Source organism: Lissotriton helveticus, chromosome 7, assembly GCF_964261635.1.
Source record: "Lissotriton helveticus chromosome 7, aLisHel1.1, whole genome shotgun sequence".
NCBI lineage: Eukaryota > Metazoa > Chordata > Amphibia > Caudata > Salamandridae > Lissotriton > Lissotriton helveticus.
In genome coordinates this window covers 1,430,649,863-1,430,673,643 of record NC_136068.1, presented here as the reverse complement: position 1 = coordinate 1,430,673,643, position 23,781 = coordinate 1,430,649,863, and the positions used below count along the sequence as shown (strand labels likewise).

General features: G+C 41.4%; 1 protein-coding gene across 1 annotated transcript in view; it reads right to left on the bottom strand.

Moving 5' to 3' along the window:
• Positions 1-7,668: 7,668 nt before the first annotated feature.
• Positions 7,669-23,781, bottom strand: part of LOC144767451 (germ cell-specific gene 1-like protein) — a 273,372-nt gene continuing 257,259 nt past the window's right edge. Inside the window, exon 5 of the mRNA XM_078650875.1 lies at positions 7,669-13,692. Within this exon, the coding sequence (XP_078507001.1) occupies positions 13,392-13,692 (301 nt within the window). The 3' untranslated portion in view covers positions 7,669-13,391. The remainder of the gene's footprint in view (positions 13,693-23,781) is intronic.

Sequence of the window (23,781 nt, the reverse complement as noted above, 5' to 3'; positions counted from 1 at the left end):
TTCACTTTATATAAAGCTGTTATGGAGATTGTTGTAAGTTTTGCATGTCCAATTGTATGCTCAAATAAACCTATTAAACTTAAAAAGAAAATATTCCTGCATCTGTATGGAAACGGCAAAGCAATGAAGGACGTTATGCAAATATGACATCACAAGACCTTAGCTACCACAGTAGAGGGTGGAATGGTCCATCACACTTTCAGGGTTTTCTGATTCAGCCATAATTCTTTCCAGACTGTATTACCCAGATGTGCAGAACACTGGCTTCCGTTGATACTCTGACCTACATCAGCTGCCAGTGGATGCATGCTTCACATTTAAAGTACATAGCATCACCTATCAACAGGTTTACGGATCAAGGTTCCCTTAAAATCTACATGCTAATAGGCTCAATGTCAAGAACTCTAATATCCACATTTGATGCTTGCATTTTAGTGCCAAATTCTGTTAAGACAAAGTTAACGGATGCAGCTTTGTCGGGCAAGCCACCACACAGTGCAAAATCCGTCCTCGTTACCACGGAGTGCACAGCTAAATCTGCTAAACCTCCTCTAAAAAAGTAAGACCAGTGGGGCATATTACCAAGCAATAGCGATAATTATCGCTATTGCTTGGTTAGAGACAAAAATTTACCGCTGAGCTGCGGCGATTTTTATCGCAGATAAACCTTGGTATTACCAAGGTTTATCGCAAATGCGATAAAAAACGGCCGCAATGCATGAATATCGCTGAAAAGTCAGCGATATTCATGCATTACCGAGCTAATTCTCTTAGCCATGTTATCCACCTCCCATTGGATAACATGGCTAAGAACTGCTCAGGGCAGGTGTTAGCTTTTGGAGATATTCGCGCTTAGCGCGAATATCTCCAAAAGTTGGTAATAGGAGATAGCGATGTTAGCGACTGTTTCCAGTCGCTAACATCTTGGCACGCCCACTTTGCATGTCATTAGTGATAAATATCACTGACATGCAAAGTGGGGCCCAAGGTGGTCGCTATCTCCTACTAGCTGTCGCTAACTGGTGTTAGCGACAGCTAGGTAATAGGGAGATAATTTTATCTCCGCTTTCTTGGCTTTTAAAGCCAAAAAAGCGGAGATAAACCTCCTTGATAATATGCCCCAATATCTTTAAAGTTTCATGTGGCTATGCCACTCTAATTCGATTCTGAATTCATCTCCTTCTCTGACTTTGCCCTCGCCTACACCATCATTCTTCTCCCTCGAATTGTATCTCATTCATGATTGTTGCACGGCGTTCTGATGCATTCCATTCTGTGTTTAGGGTGTTACAAATATATAACACATTCATAAAGTAAATAAATGCATTGGGAAGGCAGGTAGTTGTGCCATATCATCTCAAGAAAAACAGTTGTACTTGATTCATAAGGAAATTTTGGATAACCACACTCCATGGAGACACATCAATAGGGTTCTCATGGCTAAGGGAGAGGCACAGCATTTGATTAACAATTTTAATTATACCTAGGACCTATCTGGAGAATGTACCCAACCAACACTGTGAAAACAGCTTTTGCGCATTTTGCCATGTGAGGGCACTCTATTTCATATGTTTGAAGACATTTTTTAAAATATGTTAAGCACCCTTCTCTGTCGGCTCCCAAGGCACACTTTAGGGGTGGTTTACTAAATATAAAAAGTAGGTTTTCCTACATAACAAAGGCAATTTTCCTTTCAATGAGTCACTGCAGTGCTCCTGGCAGTCAAATATTTTTGTCATATATATTAATGGTGTAAATGCACCATACTACCCACATATGAGATTTGAGTTCCTTTCCACTAGTGCAATGTGTGCAATATCTATCGTGGCCTTAGAGGAAAGTTAAATTTACTAATTGGCTGAAGCCAATTTTAGCCTTGCCATTTTAGGGCCAGAGCACATGCTCTGTGGTACTGAATAGTAATGCCACAAGGTTCCATATCATGAAATAGGGTCCGGAAAAAGTTGAAATATCTGGGGAAACTGTGCAGGAAAGGTGCATTTCTTAGATTGTGACACAGCCTGTTGTCAAATTTATGTGAATTTGAACTTTCATGGTTGCCCTAACAGTCATGTACTGTAGGGAATTTTACCCTAAGAAAAAGGGGGTTTGCATGTTATTTTCCATTCTGGGCTATGTAACCTGTATTACATAGATTTAGGTGCAAGAATATCAACCGTAATAATACATTTCTCCCCCCTGGTGTATTTCACAATTGAATCAATTCTACTAGTATTGAGAAACTTTCTTTTGAAAGGGCAGAATAAAAATGTCTTTGGGAGCGCTATGTGGTTCTCTGCTTTTAGATTGTTTTACCTTTAAAATAGTACAAGTAATTGAGGTAGAGTAATATGGCACACACTAAAATTTTTTACTTTTGCACTTGTAGTTAATCTACCATTGTGATGAAGTATTAGTGTGTCACTGTGGGCCCGATTTGCATATGTAAACTTACACTTTTGTGTAAGTTTACAAATGTTTCCTATTTAAAAAGGTATATTCCGAGTAGTATCTTTATGACTACAGAGTCTCACCAATAATGGCAGAGACTCCACACATAAAAACACAGAACACTCTGTAGTAGTTCAATCTGTGAATGGATTTTTGAGGATTTATTGTATAGACATAGGCTGCTTTTCAGCGCAGACTTCTTAGGAAACAGTGTTGTGTCAGCAGACTGTTCTCCTTCAACTTAACCTCTACATTCCACACTAGAATATAATACAAGAACTATATGACATCACTTAGGATACTACATTATTTTCCCCTTCACCAAACATCTACAACTTAAACAAGGTAAAGAACATGCACTATCTACAAATGCAATACGGGAGTCTCAGTCATGAACTAACATTTTTAATAATAAAGATCAGGTAATAAAAACATGCCTGTCATGATATAGAGAAGTTATGCATGCTTATTATGCGTATGACAACTATGAACGACATCTAACGGAACCTAATGGGCAAGTTCCTTCTGCAATTACTTCAGTAAGGAAATACCTCAACTCAGCTTTTCTTGGTGACCATAGAGGGTTACCCACAATCCTCCACCTGCGGTCTCTTTACCTCAACTAATTTGTCCTTACCTTCACAACTTTCTCAACATTCCACCAACTCCATCCACTTACTCTAACTGCATTCCCACTCACTTTTTAAAAATATATTTTATCGGCATTTATTCTGAAAAATACACGACAATTGTCACAACTGTAGAACATGTGATGGGCGGAGTGGAAGGAGAGGTGGAGGGGAGAGGGAGGAAGGAAAGGAAGGGATGGAATGGAATGGAATACACACTGTGTCGTTATGGTGAATATCATTAGACAGCATTGAAACAGTTCTTCTTTCACACATGACTCCAAACAAAAAATTCAGCAATGCGGGTAGAGGGCCTCAGTACTGCGCTGGCATTCCTCAGCCAGAGACACAGAAGCAGTGGTAAGGAAGGTGGGCACCACATCCCAGCTGTTTGGGTGAAATGTCTGAGACCTTATTGTGTGTGGTTGGCGGAGCATGATAAGGCAGAGGGCAGTGGGCTAACTTCAGGTGCAGATCTTTGTGGAGAGGCTCCAGGTGAGTCCCTGCTGCGCATGTATGCAAGAAATGGTTCCCAAATATCATTGGGGCGAGATTGCGGGGAATCAAATCCCAGAAATTGGAAAGTTACTCGGCCACGGCCCATGCAGGTAAGAGCGGTGGGGCTCGGTGGGGGGGGGGGGGTTTCGACAGACGATGAAGAGGGAAAACTATTTATTTATTTAATTTCCCCTCGTCATTGGCCGTTGAAATCCACCCCGGACGGGGGGTGATTTCAACGGACTTCAATTTAAAGAGAGGTCAGCAGACCACCATGTCTGTGATTGCTTTTAAATAAAGTAATATATATATTTTTAGATGCCACCCGTTTTCTTTGAAGGAAAATAAGATGCATTTAAAAAGAAAAAAATTAAACCTTGAAGTTGAATTTTTTAAGAGGAGGCAGTGGTTCAGGGGACCACTGCCTACTCTTGAAAAATATATGTAGCTGCATTCTCAAAGGGGAAGTGGTCCCCTGGCTATCCCTTTCCCTTTGCGAATGGGTTACCATCAGTTTTAAACTGGTACTGTTTTACGATTGGAATTCAGTCCCAAAACAGTATTACAGGCCATACCGATTCAGTATTTGGAAGGGACGCCCTAAACACTCTCCTTCCAGATACAGAATCGCAAAACCAAAATGCGATCTGTTGCTGCTCTTTCACTGGCAAATTTGGCAGTATAAGTGCTGAAGAGCAATAGACATTTAAACAATCGACATGTAAGGGTGGGTGCCTCTACTTTCCAAATATTGTGTGTGCTCTGCGAGTGTGTGAGGCAGCAGTCAAGGCTGACAGGGGCTGCCAAAATAGGCACATTTCCTATGGTTTGTAGTGAGTAACTCATTCACTTTAAGGCCTGAATCATGCTGATCCCAAATATTCCAGATCTTCTACAATATTCTTATTGGCTGACCCAGTTTACAGTAATTCAATGAGAGGAGAAGACAATATCTGGGAAAGATAGGGCTATAGGCAACAAATCAGTCGTAGACCGGGCAGGCAAGCGCGGTGGGCCCTTGGGGCTGGGGCAGGGAAGGGCGCGGGGGAAGTCAACAGACAACGGCATGGGAAAATAAATAGAACCGTTGTCTATCAACTCCCCGCCAGCCAAAACCCACCACACTTACCTGCACCGGCCCTGACTGCAAAAAATGCTGTCTCTGATCCTTCCTTCACTGACCACTTCCAGCCACTTTTGCCAGCTCGCCTTCGTATATTCTCCTGCTCCATTCTATCAGACCACAGTCCTTATCGAGATCCCGGTGCCCACTTTGTGTTCGTGCTTGGCCTCCTAAGGGTCTGGAGGTGGCGATCCCGTCTGAGACATGTGGTAGGCATTCGTAGATTTTCTAGTTATAATGGTCATATTAAGGGCCCAACTATTACATACTGTGTGCATCATACTGACATTCTTGGTAATATAGGGCTAATAGGGGACATTCATTTCATAGCGTAGGCATTCAATGCAATACTTTGGCTACCAAAGGCACTAAAAAGGGCTCCACCTTTGACAAAATGTGAACTCCCTGGATGACATTTCACTATACCTAAAATAATACAGATTGTCCATTTATGACATACGGTGGGCATTAGTGTAGATTATCTGGCTGTCACGATCATAGTAAGGGCTCATCTATCACAGACTGTGGGCATTCATGGTAGCATTCTGGATGTCCAAGACATACTGGAAACCCATTCACTACATAATGTGGACGTTCATGCCAACATTCTGCAAACAGCAAACAAAATGGTGCATCCTTGGCATAATATGGGCTTCAGGGTGAAATTCTCACTATCCCTTGCGTAATATGTTCCCATCTATCAAATGTTGTGGGCACTCAGGGAAGCATTCAGCCTATTAAAGGCATCATAGGGGCCCAAGACTGACATATTGTGGCCATTCTTGACAAATTGTGGTACTCCATTGCCTAATGTGGGTCCTGGCACAACAGTGCCTAACAATAACCGACTGTGGCGATTCTTGATATGATTGTAATGTCCCATGCACAATGGTGGTGAAAATCACAACTGTAACATGTACGTCTTTGTTTTATGATTATGACGATAAATAGGTATGAAAGACAGAATCTGTCCTGCAGTGGAAGCCTAAAATGTAAATGGTTGGCAAACATGACACACAGAAGAAGTTTGGGAACCAACATGTATTAGCTATAAATTTAATGATGGTATTTCAGAACAAAAATACAGTACCTTGATGAAATTCACAAGCTTTTGATGGGGGCGGGAGAAGAGTCAGCTTATAGTGCAAAATTAAAATGTGGTGCCTCATACTGAAATATCTGGAGATTTAGAAGCCGCTATGCTGGATGATTGTATTTCTAAATAATAAATAATTACAAACTAATATTTCAGGGTTACCGTTTTACCGTATCTGGTTGTTTGGTTACAGACGGTACTTACTGCTAAGAATGCTAGTTCATTACTTGTTTGGAGGCATTTCCTCATCTATATTATCAAATCATTCTACACCATTATTACTAATGCTGTCTGAGGCCTGAGCTCGTAAGTGGTGTTACGTCCTTCTGTCTGATCCGGTAAGCTGGATGTAATTTAGCTGTAGTATTACATTACTGATTAAGACTGTGGGATTCGTCTACGGTTGGTTTCTACGACCTCTTATTGCATAGTTTGTATAATTTTAGTTTCATGTTCATTTTGTTTATTATTTTCCTTGGAGAGTTCCCTCAGCATACGCTCCTGAGTATGTACTTATGCCTCTCTACTTTACCAGCCATCACTGGTAACATGTTATCAACACAAGTGCTCATTCTTTTTTAATTCAACATGTATGTACTTTTATGGTTCACTAAGTTTTATTTGGTGTCATACTTGAACATATATTCAGAAACATAAGCAGGTACAGATGAATTCAAGACCACATTTTCAGCACTGAATCTTTTACAAGTATTAATAACACGTCTACTGCCTGGTTTCTCAAAATTCAATAGTGCATGCGTTTTTCACCAGGCTGGTAAACTTAACAAAGAACACCTACATATCTTAGTATGTGGCAGAGAAAAGCAGACTTTCATTTGGTCTCATTTTGAGCACCTTAATCTATCAAACATACACCAAGCAACACAAATCAATTAATTTAAATATTTCTCAATTTATGCTGGTGGTTGCCAGTAGTGGGCACTTTTGGAGGCCAGAACCCTTTTTGTACCATCCGGCGTTGACCCAAGAGAAAGACAAAGAAAGCCATTAAAAAGGGAAAAGGAGTACGATGAACAGGGGAATAACTACCAAATGTGCAGCAGAACCAGTCTCACCAGCGCGCGGGCAGCTCAGCCTCGTTGCTTGCATTAAGTCACTTGGGGGCATATTATCCAGCCTGGGCGATAAAATTATCGCCGCTTTATCGGCAGAAAACTGCAGATAAAGCGGCGATAATGAGCTTGATAATATGCTCTATGGAATTCCAATTGAAGCCCGTGTTAGAGTCTTCACATCTAACATGGGCTTCGATTGGAATTCCATAGAGCATACTATCAAGCCCATTATCGCCGCTTTATCCGCAGTTTTCTGCGGATAAGGCGGCGATAATTTTATCGCCCAGGCTTGATAATATGCCCCATGGTGCCCTTGTTATGCACTGAAGAGAAAGATAGAACAACGCTGACAAAGATGGAATAAAAACGTGCAGCAAGAATAAGACAATGAGACAATGAGTGCAAAATACTGCAAGAAAGAGCCGGGCTGGAATCGAGAATAAGCAGCTTTGATATTTAGCAAACCTGGCATATTGCATCACTGGCAGTAGGCTGCAAAGAAACAGTGTGGGACTCTGCTCTTAAGCAGAAGACATGAATTCTACTCAGTAAGCTTGCAATGTCACCTCTTAGTATGAATGCAAACCAGATACTTCTTTGTAGCTGCTTGTCGGTGGTGAAAGTATCTTAATGTAAAAGCTGAGAAATGTCCATATAATTGATTCAATTACTAGTTCCACTCATTCAAATGTAAAACTTTACTTATTTTGAAAATAATTTATTTCAGTTTAAACACACATTATAAATATTTTGTAAATGTATATTCACTGTTACAACTATTTTACCCATGTTTAATAATATTTCCGACCTATCTCTAAATTTACAAAACAAATATTAGGATTTATACTAATATTATTGCTCACAGAAATCTTTCATGGATTCATTGCTTCTTCCTCATTACATCAAAATATTTCATAAACCAGATAGGACTACATTTTTCCAGGTAAGGATATTTCTGAAATAATCAAATAGAAAACTGACAAATGATTTAATCCCTCTAATACAGTGGTATTTTATTTATTTCACTCAGCGTCTTGCCAAGTATCCTCTTTTTCACATATTGGATCAGTTTCAAAACATACAATCTATCACTTTCTTTCACACTTAGACCCGAGGCAGATGAAATAAATCACAGTGAGCACATAGAACCTACAAAATGGTGTGAGGAAAACACATTGAGGCGGATATATATACATTCTGATACAGAAGTTCCTTTTCTATTGTTGATCACCTCAGCTGTATTTCAAGTTTCTTTCACATATAGATTCCGAGTCAGTTTATGTCACAGCAGCTTTCTTCTGATGGAATCAAAGAACCTGCAAAATAAACATTTCACAGCTTCTTTTTCACATATACCCATTACTATGTAAATACATTTGATCCGCATTGTATTAGTGACATCCAAATAGCTTCTCCACATGACACCTACTCCTTGAAAAAAATGCCAGTGTCAAAGAAATTGCTAAACGTCTGGTTAAATAGGGTTAACACATTTATAGCAGTCTGAAGACCCTCTGACTTAGTCACTGATAAAAGCCCAGAGTAAGGTATATTGTGAAAAAACGTCCTAAATCTGAATATCCTTGCATATCCTCGAGTTCAAACCCTTCAGTTTACCAACCATGGCCTGATTTTAGTTGGTTGATAGGGGGAAATCCTGTAATTCCTAGAAGGGATAAATCCAGTTGAGAATCCGTGGGTGGAATTTCCTTCACCACAGGCATAGTAGTATGAAGGTAAAGTCACCAGTTCATTCTCCATTATCACTCAAATCTAAATCCACCCCTACATATTTTCGTCCACTCCCAAAATCATTATATTTCCTTCTTAAATAATCATTTCTTTTATCACTAACTTGATGACGCCTCCAGAGATTGTTGAAGCCCATCCAACCTCTGATCCACTGCTATGAAACCAGTTCACATAAGAGATAACTTAATTTGTAAACTTGGGCAGGAGCATTCTTGCCTGACTTTAACTTGATGCGCCACTTTGAAGGGCACCACTTTGAACTGCACCCTATTAAGGGTCCAATCAGTTCTGCTTTAAACATTTAGGTAGGGCTCCAGCTGTTTGGGTGTCTACCACCAATGGGGAATTCCAGGACAGTGGCTCGGCTACTTGTAATTAGGGCTGAAAGATTACAATTTTTTGGATTTATCAGTGAATTCTTCATATGTCAAATGCTCTCGCTGGATTCAGAGGACATTTTTCAAATTGTGTGTTTATTTATTTCATCTAAATGTTTTTGTAAGGCATTCATACCACCAAAGAAGCTTCAAATCGCTACCAATTATGGACGTGGGGGTGGTAGTCAAACTGAACAAGGTCATTAGGAGACCAATGTTTGTCAGAAGAGGGAAGTCTTTGGACATTTGTGGAAGGATAAGACTGATTTCAGATGTCACCAAAGAGAGCAAATAACTATTCAAAGCTATCTGTGTATTCCAGCAACCGAAGTACATCCCGGGTCTTGGCATTAACTTCCAAACAACTTTGAAAAAGAGTAGCAGAATACATGAGCAAAAATGATAAAGATCTTGAGACATACAAACTACTGAAAACAGGTCAGAGCCCTACCACATTACTAATGGCTACCAACCATGACCATAGTAATCCACCTACCAAGCATTCATTTAGACAACTAATAATAAGATAAATAAAGAATTAAACTTTTCTGTCAGTATCAGCTGATCTCATACAGACCCAAATCCACTATTTAACTTTATGGCCATTAACAAATCTACCTCTGGACCACACCAGTTGGAGAGATCATCAATACATTACTATCACCGGGAAAATTCCCCAGTATATTAAAGAACATCCTGTATTAAATCAATCTTGAAGGAGCAAGGACTGTACCCAGAAGACTTTCCAAACTACAGGCCCATACCTAGAGGATCATTGAAAAAGCAACTCTTTTCCAGATTTTAGAATAATCTTAGACAAACAGCCCCTTTATATCCAATTGGCAGTATTCATACTTAGAAAACAGAGCAAATCAATGCCTATTATAATCTGAGAGGACCTCAAAGACTCTATTGATTCTGCTGCTAGTGCTCTAATAATTTTACAATACATCTTATCTGCTTTTTGTACTATTAACCACCAAGTGCTACCCAAAAAGAATAGTACTAAGAAGAATAAAGCCACACCTCACCATTTTTACCCTAACCCCCCTCACAAAATGTTGATGTCCCCCAAGATTGCACATCTACTCTTCAATATATTCCTGATATTCTCTCTGGGCCATTCAAACCTCTCATAATAAAATGTTATATCTGTGCTGATGAAACTAAGTATTTTCAAACCGGAAGGAAAAATCAGATCTTTGGACTTCAAAACTTATTGTACAAACTAACTTCACATAACTTTAAGCACATTTTCTCGCAAACACAATACCTGGGCAGAGAAGGGGCCCACACATTTTCCCCTGCAAGAAGAAAATAATGGTGGAGGTCTTTTGGACACGAACGTGTAAATCAAATAGCACAATCCTGTTATTCCACCACTAGTTTTCTGTTTGAGGCAATCTGATCCTTAGAACCTAGCAGGTTAAAACAAGAGGCATTCAACATCTAACAAGAACTACAAACCTTTGCTAAAGTAGGCTTCTTTACAAACAACATGATTCCCGTACCAAGTAAGAATAGGAATCCCCAAGCACCACCATGAACATACTGGGTGAAGTGTGCCTCGTCTCTTATACTTACAGTTAAATGATGTGGTATGTTCCTAAGGTACTACCAACATTCAGCATACCATGTGTCTCTTTTATCTATGGCTGAATAATCTGTTCTATCCCTGAGGGGCGCCCAACCATGGCCGCCGATCCTTTCCTCATTGATGTCACCTAAAGAGGATGAGCATAGATGAAGATCCTTAACCCAGTCCATGTGCTCACTCTCTCTTCCTATTTCCTCACTCCCGGCCACTTTCCCCATCTGCACACATGAGCCTCAGTAGAACAAAACTGCTTTAGTTTTATATATCCTTTTGAGAGCTCAACCAGTATTAACCAGGTATAGCAATAAACGATGGTAATTATTATGTTGGCAAAAGGGAAATGCTACTTACATCCCCATATTATTTGTATTATCAACTTGTGCTACAGAAGCTTGGCATCACAAACAATGCCATAACCTGGAGACTCAAAGGAATACCAGCAATGGTTTTCCTAGGAAAACAACATGAACAGTACCCCAGATATGAATCTTCAATGCAGACAGAAGGTACATTTATTTGGATCAGTTGGATATGAAGTAGCACAAAGGGTTGTTCTTAAAGAATACAGAAACTTGCATTTTTCCATAGTTTGTTTTTAAGCCAGCCAACACCTTGGGGTTCAATATCTCGAATAAAAGAGAATACAAGAGAAACTATAAAGTTACCTATAAGTACAGGGGGCTGTGTGGCGTGGGGTAATGTGGGTGCCCTTTGGTATCCACATTTTGTACAGAATGATACTTACATCAGAAGATTCTGCCAAAAATTGACAGTGATAGGAAGTGAAACATATAAGTTCATTGAATGTATTATGAATTTAATATGTGCTAGCTTACATAACAAACAAAATGTAGTTGTGTTCCCTACACTAATTTTTTAACTGTAATGAATGAATGACTTATATTTCAATTAAGGACCGTCACATATAAGTGAAAGAACAACGCATATGCTTTCGGGCAGTGACTTAGATATAAGGGTAGCACAGAAGGCACTCTCCATCATCATAGTACATCAGCACAATTGACTGAATTTTCTGCCATAAAATTCCAACCCTACATCAGGCAGGGCTCCAAGATAGAGGAATCACACAATTGATGTAAAACCCAAGACACAGCAACATGCAATATTCATGCTCCCCTGGTTGCTCCTGTAAACTGGTTCCTTTAAGGAGAAATGAGCCTTCCTACTGGAGTTAATCTGAGCAGTGTTTCCAGACACATAGAGTTGCTGACCAGTAGGTATAGGGAAACAAAGCATTTTAAAACCTCCAGTAAGGTATAAATAGTAATTTTTAGTCATTGACATAACACCAAGAAAAACTTTAAATTCTGCAACTACTGACGACTTGTGCAATATCTCTCATTTCTAAGGCAAAGGATGCCATAGATATTATCTTTTTGATGCATTCACATATTCAAAACATACATACCCCATTGGTACCCACGTGGGAGAGAATGCTTTGGAAATTATTAGAAAATAGGCAAAAGGTTAATTAAAAGATACTTGTCAGATACACGTTATTCCCTTTGTCCCACCAAAGGAAAATTGGTACAGAAAAGATCATACTCCACAAAAATATAGATATGTCACATATGAAACTGTACAAGTCCAGACACACTTCTTTAAAGAACACTACAGCACAATGCAGTAACAATCCAATAACCAGCTATATCTCCTATCACTAGTTGACTGTGTGCTTGCCTTTGATCTTGTACAGCACTATTTTGCCTTTTTAGCTAGATTTGCACTGTACAAATCTCACATAAACACAGGTTATTCTGCACAGCTGCAGTTAATTAACATTATGAACTTTATTTATATTTAAGGCTCCACACTTGCTCTACTTACGGGCATCCTACATGCTACAGAATATCCCATCCAGTGCCTGAAGAAATAAAATCACATCACTCCCATTCTGATAAAAATCTATTGGCTTCACTCGCTGGCCCACACCATCTTCAAAACCAGCTGCATAATTTAAAACCTTTCACAACCAGCACCGCCATTTATCTTGCAGACGAGCTCACCATCTTTGGTTGTTCTTGGCAGACCTGCAGCCAGAACAGCATCAGTCTGCAGACTAAGAAATGTGAAAAAGAAAGTGCAAGGCAGCAGACTTTCCATCTATGCATCCAGGATCTGTAGCCACAGCCGATATCTATCAGGAATGCCCAATACTGGTCTAAATTTTGGAAAGGGTTGAAGACTCACCTCTTTAAAGAACAATATATCAGACTGCATTAACTATTAACAAACCACATACGTTTCCTGTCACTCGTTGACTTTATGCTTATCTATGACCCTGTGTAGTGCTCCGCTGCCTTTTGGCTTTGTTCGTCCTATAGCCATACCACTTACATGCCTACCTCACAGTCACCCTAGTAGCCTGACTTCATGCCAGGTCAGTCCAGCAATAAGACAATTTATATGATGGTGAATTGCAATGCATACTTTATAGAGAGATCATATAGGGGTTAATGGTTCAATAGCTCTAATAAATGGGAATATATGAGGGAAGGTAAAGGTACTTAGAGGTACATCCAGTGTAAAGTAAATCTTTGATCGGAATACCACTCCCCATGAAGGCAATCTCAGTGGTAGTGCAATTAAACTGCTTTGGAGTTGGCATTATTTTAAATACACCAAATACTGCTCTTATTTTTGGTTTTATAAATGACAACAGTCTTTATAAAACTGTTCAACAGCCACTGTTGTCTGTTAAATCTGGAAGTTGGCTACCGAAATGTATACAGTATTTATGCACTGTCATGAAACACCTTTTGAATGTGCCCTTAGCAGTATTCCTCCGACGGTGCTTTGGTAACCATATTCACTTCTGCAAACATTGAGGCGCTGTTTGTGTTATGTCCATTAACAGGAAGGTCCATCAAGTTGTCTGTAGTGCTGTGGACAGTTCCAATATACATATCCCAAACCTGCTGTGCAGCTGCACGTGCCGGCATCTTGTGTTTAGTGTTCAAGGTTCTTTCAAGATTCCTCTTCTTGTGTTTGAATTCTAGAATGGTTTTCGTATATCTGTTAATTGTAGTCACAGAGGCGGCCATGCAGTTGGTAAAGGATCCCCATGCAAGACTGAAAAAGAAAATCTGATGAGAAACGAGAGACTGAATGGTTATACATATGTCATTAGATCCAGTGACTTCAGCATTTTCCACTTTATTATTTAAGGAAAATAAAACATATTTGATCAGATTGCAAGACGACACGTACATCATATACGATAATCTTCTCCAGTAAAGAGCAAATACATTAAAATGTAGTGTCAGAGGGCCTTATTGTGAACAATCGCAATAGTTCACAAAATGTTACCCTTAGTCAATTTGATGTATAGGTCTGCATGGTAAGCAATGGTGCTCTCCTTCAAAAGTCAAACGATGTAAAGTACACTAGTGCTGTGATATAAGCCACAATACCCCCTCGTTTAACAGCTAGTTATTAAAGTGCATAAAGCAGACCCTCCAGTGTTTCGCTATTTGTAAAATTATTGCAAAATCAGCTGATGACTGCAATATTTATCTTTTTGGCCGCAAAAAAAGATCTCTGTCAGACAGGGAAAAAATGATGCCATCTTATTGGCTGTATGCACACACGTCACTACGTGAAGTGGTACAGCTGTATTTGCTGCCTGCTTCCTCCTGCCGATTTAGGAATTACAGAAGCGAAAGTACAATTGTTTCCATGATTGCACAGGCCGCCTCACAGAACAAAGGGGGAAACAATGGTGTTGAAAGAAAGAAAAGAACGATAGTAGCACTTCCCTGGGCGCTAATGTGTTTGGGTATGAATAAAACCAATCTGACCACTTTGCGGCCAATTTGTCTTATTTGAACATCTTGTGTTCTTTCTTTTGTTTCCATGTCCCGAGGCAGCAAATTGGAAGGTAAAACTGTCTGAAAAAGACGACATTTTCGGCAATTTGTTTTTTCGTTTTTAAATCCATTTCACAGGGGAACGAATTGAGGAAATGAGAGGAAAAAGAGGAAAAGCAGTGGTGGCTGGTGTCTTTTGAAAGTGGTAGGGAGTAAAAAAGCTATTTCCAACTTTCACAGCATGAGCGCGGCAGCCACAGGGTCCCACGGTCTGTACTGCAACATGTAAAAGCAGAAATCCTGGGACCAATTCTGACCAATTCTGGCTTCCCCTTGAGTAAAATGTGTGATCCTAGGCAAATATTTTATTTCTCCAAGCCTCCCTTTTCTTCGCTATAACATATAGAAGCACCTTAAAACACACAAGTTATGGTCTGTAAAAAGACGTTATGTTTGATTTAATTGAAATTAACGTTGCGTCAATTTAATGTTCATGTATCACAAGGAACTAGGCCACATATGTGCAATGTTTCGATCCAAAAGTTAGCTGGAATACATGCCTGGGAGTATAAATTTATAGAATTCCCTGCTTATACTGGTGTGCTGTAGGTTCCACAACAGATAGGATCCATTGAGCACAGGGCATAGCACTGGAGTCTCAGTAGACAAATATTTCAGCTGCAGAAAAAGTCAGCAATATAATTTCTACATTTCATCATAGCTAGATCAACTTTCCTGTATGTTCCCATCATGCTCTGCAATGAATTCAGCTCCTTTCTGCTGCACACCCCAGGACCTCCACAGAGCCCTGCCTCGAGCTGCCCATCAGAGCGATCCCTGGACATGAGCCAGCCAGCGGAATGCAGAGTACAACGTGGCAGGAGAAGGGGAGGGCACAGGCTGTGTCCAGGTGGTTGAACACACGTTATCGACCCCATTAATGCTGAACAGTAAACTGAAGATGTGAATTAGAATGGAAGGCTAGTGTATTGCAGTCCTATCCGATTTCCACATTTTGTAGCACTCATAATGCAAATGATAAAGTTCCACCTAAACGTTTTAATCAACTACAGTAATTATGCAAAACCGTTTTAACCTTAAAATATACAGAAAACAAAACCAAAAAAGACACAGCGTGAAGGGATGATCGTCATCGTGTATTCATTACTGCTGTGATTCTTTGTGAGTAGATTTCTAGACCTCTAATGCTGTGGTCGAGGTTGCTTTGTGCCGAAGGGCTAGTGCCAAAGTAGCTCTTGTGATATTGTTTCTATTAAATAGTATGAAAGCTGCGCCGGAATTGGATGGACAAAGCAACACAGTGCTCCAGTTAACCCCTTCGGTGCACATGACGGAGCGGTACCGTCAGGAGCCACGGTGGGCATGTGCTCATGACAGAAACTCTCCGTCATGGCACCCACCCATGGAGGAAGCGCTGGGGCTCCCCCCATGGGCAGCCCATCTAGCCCCCACAAAGGGGGATGGCAGCGGAAGACCCACCCAGGCAATCCCATGACATCAGCACGCATAGGGTGCGCCGACGTTATCAGAAGCAGACAGACGCACTGGAAGCCTTTGCTTCCAGGGGGGGGGGGCAGAAAACAGCAACAATCACGGAATGCAGTGATTGTTTTTTTGTTTTTTTTAATGGAAGTGACCCGTTGGGCAAGGGTCGCTTCTAAGGGGGAGTAAAATTTACCAATAGATTTTCTGCCCCCCTGGGGACAGATCGGCCAGGTTTTTTGGCCTTTCTGCCCCCAGGGTGTGGCAGAAAACCCTCCAGAGACAGGGAATATTTAAAGTAGGTTTGGGGGCAATCCCTTGGGCAAAGATCGCACCTCAGTTTTTTGGGACAGTAGTGGCTGTTTTCTGCTTCCCCGGGGGCAGTTTGGCCCATTTTTTAGGCCAATCTGCCCCCAGCTGATTGGTCAGCCCTATTTGAAGACCCAGTTGCCTGGAGAGGGGCAGTGGGGGAGAGTAGAAAACCCACTTGCACCAGGCATGTATATATATTTATGTTTCGGCATGGCCCTTTGGGTAACAGTTGCACCAATGGGATGGGGCATTAGTTATTATTTACTATTGGCTGTTTTTCTGTCCCCCTTGGTGGTAGATTGGCCATTTCAGTAGTGACATAGCGTGTTATATTGTTAATTGTTTTATTTCTTGTGAATTGCAATTGTAATGCTTTACTTCTCCTTTTTATTTTAGTTCGAGGCTTTTGACTGATGTTCCAGGTTGCGGTTTAGTTACAGGTCGTTCTGCAATGTGTGTAGCTGCATGTGTTTGGTAAGAAAATGTTTTTTGTACTATTTACTCTAAATGAGTTTCATTTCCCTGCATGAATGTCTTTTTGTAAATGGTGTAATAATAGCTGAATGTTTAGCTTCTGTTTTATTGAGTGTGGTAAACATTTTGCATTTGTGCTTGATGTGTATTTTGTTGTCTTGTGAGTAATTGGTTTTGTTTTATCTTTCTAGTGGGATAGTGTTGTTTTTTGCTGTGTCTCTGCAGAGTAGGTGCTGGTGAGTGTAGCTGACTCTTGCAGGTGAATCATATAGTTTTTGAGTATATAGATCCTTTGATAAAGGCACACATGTTTTTACTTACTTATTTTACACAGTGTTGGTTGTTGTTGACTTGTGTGCAGTCTCCTTTCTTAGTAAGGATAATGGCTATCCGTAGGATTACCTCTCAGCAGGTTGTTGGTATGCTTTTTGAGTCTTCCTCTGACCATGGTTCAGAGACTGACTCTGCATCTGAGGCAGAGGAGAGAGTGGAAGATTCAGGCAGTGAGTTTTCTGTCCACGAGGAATCATCGGATGATGTAGCTACTCTCAGAGTGGATGAAACTACTCTTAGTGCAGATGAAGTGCCTGTTTTATAGGAGGACATTTATGTGCTGATAGTGCAGCGAGAGGCATCTGGGCAGCAGCCTGGGGCTGCAAGACTTCCCGTTGGAAGTGCTGACCTCTGGGTTGCCCCAGGCATGGTGCAGCCAGCATTGCCAGACTTTACTTGTGTTCCAGGGTGTAGAGTGAACACTGAAAACTTTTTGCCGATGATTTTGTTTCAGTTGTTTATGAACGATGTATTTTCGGCTGAGATTGTTGAGCAGACTAATTTGTATGCTGAAAAGTATATGAGAGACAACAGTACCAGCCTTAGGCTACACTCTAGAGCTACCACTAGACTCCCACAAATCTGGATGAGTTGAAGTAGTTCATGGGGTTAACTTTTTGGATGGGCTTGCTAAGGAAGCCATCAATGTCTACATATTGGTCTACTAGTCCCTTGATGGTAACAACTATATTTCTGGTAGTCATGAGTTGTGATAGGTATTTGCTTCTGCTTCGGGTGCTGCATTTTTTCAATAATAGTTTACCGTTGCCACAAGATCGCCCTGATTTTGACCGTCTTTTTAAGAGTCAGCTTGTTATTGATCACTTTGTAGATCGATTATTTGAGAACTGTGCTCCAGGGAAAGAGATAGCAGTGCATGAGTCTTTGGTCTTGTTCAAGGGCCACTTGGTTTTTAGGCAATACATTCCTAGTAAGAGGGCACGCTATGGAATTAAGATGTATATGCTGTGTGACAGTAGTACTGGATATGTCTCTAATTTCAGGGTGCACACCGGTAAAGATTCCAGGATTAACCCCCCTGGTTGTTTTGGAGTGACTGAGAAAATTGTGTGGGAACTTGGTAGAGGACTTTTTAACAAGGATCACCATTTTTATGTAGATAACTACTACACTGGTGTGCAGTTGTTCAGGGAATTGGCCAAAGTGGACACTGTTGCTTGTGGCACAATCTGCTCTAACCATAAAGGTTTCCCAAAAGAACTGTGCGGGGACAGTGCAGTGCGTAGCGAGGAACTTCTAGCAGTGAAGCTTTCAGACAGGAGAGATGTGTACATGCTGACTTTCATCCATGATGAAAGGACTTCACCTGTGACTGTGTGGGGTCAGGTTGCTGAAGCGCGCAAACCCGGGGTGCATTTTAAACTATAATAGGCACATGGGTGATGTTGATAGAGTAGATCAGAGGTTGGAACCGTACACTGTGCTTCGTATGGCCTACATTTGGTATAAGAAGTTGGCTATCCATCTTTTCCACTTGTAAACCTTTAATGCTTTTGTTGTATTCAAGGATTGTTGTCCTGAGACAATGATGACATTTGCCTAGTTTCAGGAGTCTGTAATAGGCAGCCTTGTTGTAGTGGAACAGAAAAGTGTTCCTAGAGTTGGAGTGGTGGAGGATGTGGCTAGAGTGAAAGATTGCCACTTTCCTGATCACATTCCTCCCACACCCTCAAAAGAGGAGTAGGAGATGTAGATTCTGTTGGCGAAGAGGTATGCGGAAGGAATCTCGTATGTAATGCCCCGAGTGTCCTTCTAACCTTGTGCTGTGTATGCCTGATTGTTTTAGAATGTACCACACGCAAAATAATTTTTGGAAGCATCCATGAGTGGTAACCTGAACTGCCTGGTCTGCATTGTTTTATATTTTTTGTTTAGTTTCAAGGTTGGAATTTGTGCAATGTATTTAGTTTCAGATTTTGTGTTAGTAGATTTGTATCTATTTACACTTTGTTTGTGTTTTCTTTTTTGTATTAAAAAATCCCTAAATGTGATGGTGGTGTGTGTAGCCTAGCGCTTGGCTGGTGGTGTGCGTGGACTGGTGCTTGGCTGGCGGTGTACGTGGACTGGTGCATTGCTGGCGGTATGCGTGGACTGACGCTTGGCTGGCGAGGTGCGTGGCCTGGCGCTCGGCAGGTGGTGTGCATTGACTGGCACTTGGCTGGTGGTGTGCATGGACTGGCGCTTGGCTGGCGGTATGTGAGTAGTGACTTGCTGCTGGTCATTACACACACTGCTAGTTAAACGCCAGTCCACGCAATCCATCAGCTGGTGTGGTTGCTGTGCCAGGAATGTGGGCTTCTGACAGTTGTAGGAAAGTGAGTTGCTGTTGCAGTAACCCCCCTCAACTTTTGCCAGACTTTTACTTGGTGTGCCCTGGGTCCTTGCCAATCAGGTTCCCAGGGCCTGTGTTCTTTCCTCAAAACTAAACCTAATTGGCATCTCAGGCCACAGGTTAGCCCCTGCAAAGTGGAACCACAAGTACCGAGGGTGCTGAGCCAGAGAAGATCACTAGGGCTGCAGCACTTATTGCGCCACCCTTAGAGGTCCTGTACCACTACACACAAACACTGCCTTTGCAGGCTGTATGTTTTGGTGCAGAACGAAGTGAAGAGTCAACATGGCACACATCCCTGTGTGCCATGCCTACAACCCACTGTCCTGGCATAGATCATTCACCCCTCTAGTTGGGATGCACTAGGCCAGTTGTGAGGGTACAAGTGCATGAGCCTTGTACTCCAACCATGTCTCTGTCCATTCTTAGATATTGTAAGTGCAGTGCTGCCATTAAGAGTATATGGTGCTGGGAGGTTGTCATTATGAACTCCACAGACCATAATGGCTATACTGTAAACTGAGACGATTGGTATCAAACTTCCCAGCACATTAAACCCACACCAATGCCAGTGTGGGATGTAATGAAAAATGCACACAGAGGGCATCTCAGAGAAGCCCCCTGGAAGCTAACCCACCTCTAATATCCCAAATGAGTGGCTGCTTAGGCTGCCATCAACAGACATGTTTCTGAACCCCTGGGTCGAGAGCCTGCTGCTCTCGGGGGCCTGAAACAATGCACATCCTGGTATGAGGTGCCAAGTATCCTCTCCCAGGGTGGGCAGGGTTCACGAGTAGGTCACCCCGGCGATCCTGAACCGAGATCCGATGAAGCCTGACTTGCCTCAAGCCTCCAGCCAATGCATGCAGTCTAAATTCAGAAGGCCCCCCTAACCGCGACCAGGAGCTGGTATGAAGATCCAACCCCAAAAGGCAACCCTGCACCCGACGCCCCACGGCCTTGTGTGACCAAACCAACGGTGCCTAACTAACCCCTAACTTCCCAACGTACCTCTCGAAGTGGTGGTCCCACCCAGAAGTCCTTCGTCTCCCAGCCTGCATTGCTTGTGCAAACCAGAGGTTCTTGATTGGAAACCACAGGGCATCCAACGTCAAAAAAGCACTCTGCAACCGGCAACCTTAGTGCCACTGAGGGTGCACCCTTTGTGCTACTTTGTTTCCCCATTTGCCCTGACCTAAAAGCTAGGAGCTTTGCTCCCACAACCCAGTGGCCTGCTTGCCAGCATCCACCAACCAGAGACCCCCTATTCCCCATTGGATAACATTGGGCCTCAACACTCTGCACCCGCCCACCCTAGTGCCGCTGAGGGTGTAACAAGAGGGTGTCACTGACCCTGGGGGACCCCTGAGTCTAACCCCAGAACCTTAACTCCCACAGTCGATAACTTACCTTTGAACCGATAACCTGTTTTTCCTCCATCGGAAAGCATTGATAATTTTCTTCCAAAAAGTTTGTAAGTGGGGAGTTTTGAAATCTAAAGATATTCTTAAAAAATCGCACGAATGACCAAAACGTATTTACTTGCCTGTTTGTAGGAAATGTCCCAGTGCTTAATCTAGGTAACCAGTACTGAGTTAGAAATGTAAAGTAAAAAATATCTTACCTGTAATTTACTGAAAAAGCCTCTTTATTTTAATGTACTAATTTGCTAAGCATTGCAACCTACTGCAACCCCTGCAAATCAAACAAAGTACAATTCCTAATGCATTTTCAAACCGTTCTAGATTCAGCAACTTATTACTGTAAAGTATTTAATGTTTACCTGTTCCAGGCTTGCTTGGTTCTAAAAATAAAACAACAGTAAATGTTCATACAAAAAGAATTGGCCTAGAGTTCAGTTCTTTAGTGTGTACATTCAATTGCTGACTAAGTGTGTACATCAAATGCGTAACTCTATGCTCTGATACTGCCTTACTGCTTGACCACTCTACCACAAATAGAGAGTACGTTTTATCTAACTTTAGACTTTGCCTACCTCTGGGGTCGCCTGGACTCTATACACACTGTACCTCATTTTGTTGTAGTATATCTACAGCCAGTTTCCTACAACAGTGCATTTAATTTTTGGGAAATCTCTTTTTAATAACATTTTATAAACTGAACCATCACTCACCCACGTGCCAAATCCAACCAGTATGTGTGTGTGCTTGAATAATAGATGGCTATTTCGGAGTGACTAAACTGTAAGTTATATATCAATTGTATAATTTAGATTTATTTTTTAAGGAGTAGTTAGTTGAATATGGAAGTAGAATTAAAAGTTTAGTAAAGTTTTCATTAGTTACATATTTGGTGTTCTCTGTAGAGATATCATAGAGAAGAAGAGCGGAAAATGCCCGGTGCCCGTTACGGCCAGTCCGGCCCTGTCTTGTTGGCTTTAGGACTCTGTGCACTTTTCCACTGCTAACCAGTGCTAAAGTGCATGTGCTTTCCCCTTTAAACATGGTAAAATGTGCTTGCACCCAATTGGTACATTTAATTTACTTGCAAGTCCCTAGTAAAGTGGTCCTATATGTACCAAGGGCCTTTGAGTTAAATGCTGCTAGCGGCCTATTGCACCCATTGTGCCACCCACTTAAATTTCATTTAAACATGTCTCATTGTAGCTTGTCTGTGCAGTTTCAAACTGCCATTTTGACCTGGCAAAATAAACCTTTTGCCAGACCTAAACCTTCTTTTTCAATGCATAGAAGTCATCCCTAGGGAAGGCCCTAAACAGCACATAGGGCAGGGTGCTGTGTATTTAAAACTGTGGACATGCACTTTTAACTTTTACTCTAAAATTTGTGTTTCACTACTGCAAGGCCTCCAAATCCAATAGGATAACATTAAGTTAATTGATTACATTTAGTAAGAGATCATTTTTAAGCAGGTAGGAATGTCGGGATTGGTGTCTGAAGTATTGTAATTCAAAACCATCGTTAATGGTAAAGTCAGATTTTAAGTCAAGTTCTGAAAATGCCACTTTTAGAAAGTTACAAAACCAGAAACGTTGTCACGCCCCCTAGACAAGATGCACTGCGATGCAGAAAAGTTGCATAAATCAACGGACAGGAATCCGAATTAACATAATCTCGATATTTTATCCATTTTCTCCATGTTTTATCATTCAAAGTAGGCTCCTGAGAGAACATAATTACTTGGACTTTGACAAAAATCAAATTTCCGGTGAGCTTCGCCGGAGTACGCTCCATTTATCACAGGCCAAGTGGGGGGGAAGAAGCAGCACGAACAAAAAAAATATATATGTATAGGAAATTTGGGGCCACGGAGCTCCGAATCACGGAGTCTCAATGTGGAGGGATCCATGGAGGATTGACAAGCCAGATGTGTGAGTGAAGGCCCATTGGTGGGGCTTGAAACGTCTCAGACAGCGGCACATAACTGAGGCACACACTACAGGACCTACGAATCAACGTGGATTCATTCGAGTCGCCCATTGGAGGGCTCATATTTTTAAGTGGGAGGTGTGGCCTCTATGACAAAATGACTGTCGCGCCTCTGAAGAGTGCAATGAGCACGAAACGAATCCGGCATGAATCGACAGGCATGCCGTAAACTGGATCCACCCGCCGATCCGGCTTTTACCTCATGTAGGTTGCTGCAGTGGATGTCAGAGTGCGTCTCCAACTGGTGGGAACCTTGGAGCTTTGCTTTATTCATGGCCTCCCAGCCGCGGGAGATGCACCACCCAGAAATTTGGGGCCATGGAGCTCCGAATCACGGAGTCTCAATGTGGAGGCATCCATGCAGGATTGACAAGCCGGATGTGCGAGTGGAGGCCCATTGGTGGGCTTGAAATGTCTCAGACAGCGGCACATAACTGAGGCACACACTACAAGAAAGTGATGGATAGGGGAGGGGTAAAAATTACTTTTCCCATTCCAATTAGTGCAACAGTAGGGAACGTGTTGCATAGCGTGGAGATCAAATGTACTATTCTCGCTCCAATGAGTGCAAAAGTTGGGAAACTATTGGATAGCGGAGGGGTAACAATTACTACTTCCACTCCAGTGAGTGTAACAACAGGTAAAGTGTTGGCTAGAAAAGCGATAAAATTTACTATTACTACTCCAGTTAGTGCAACAGTAGGGAAAGTGTTGGATTGTGGAGGGATAAAAATGAGTATTCCCAGTCAATTCAAAATTAAAAACAAACAAAATATCAGCCTAAAATATTTAAAAAACTAAATAAATTAATTAAAAATAAATTAAAAGAATATATAAATATGTTAAAAATTCCAATACAAACATTTAAAACCTTTAAAAACATATTATAATGTTAAATACATATCACAAATACCTACAAATATTACATTAAATAAAATATAAAAATATTTTTCAAACAAATACTTTT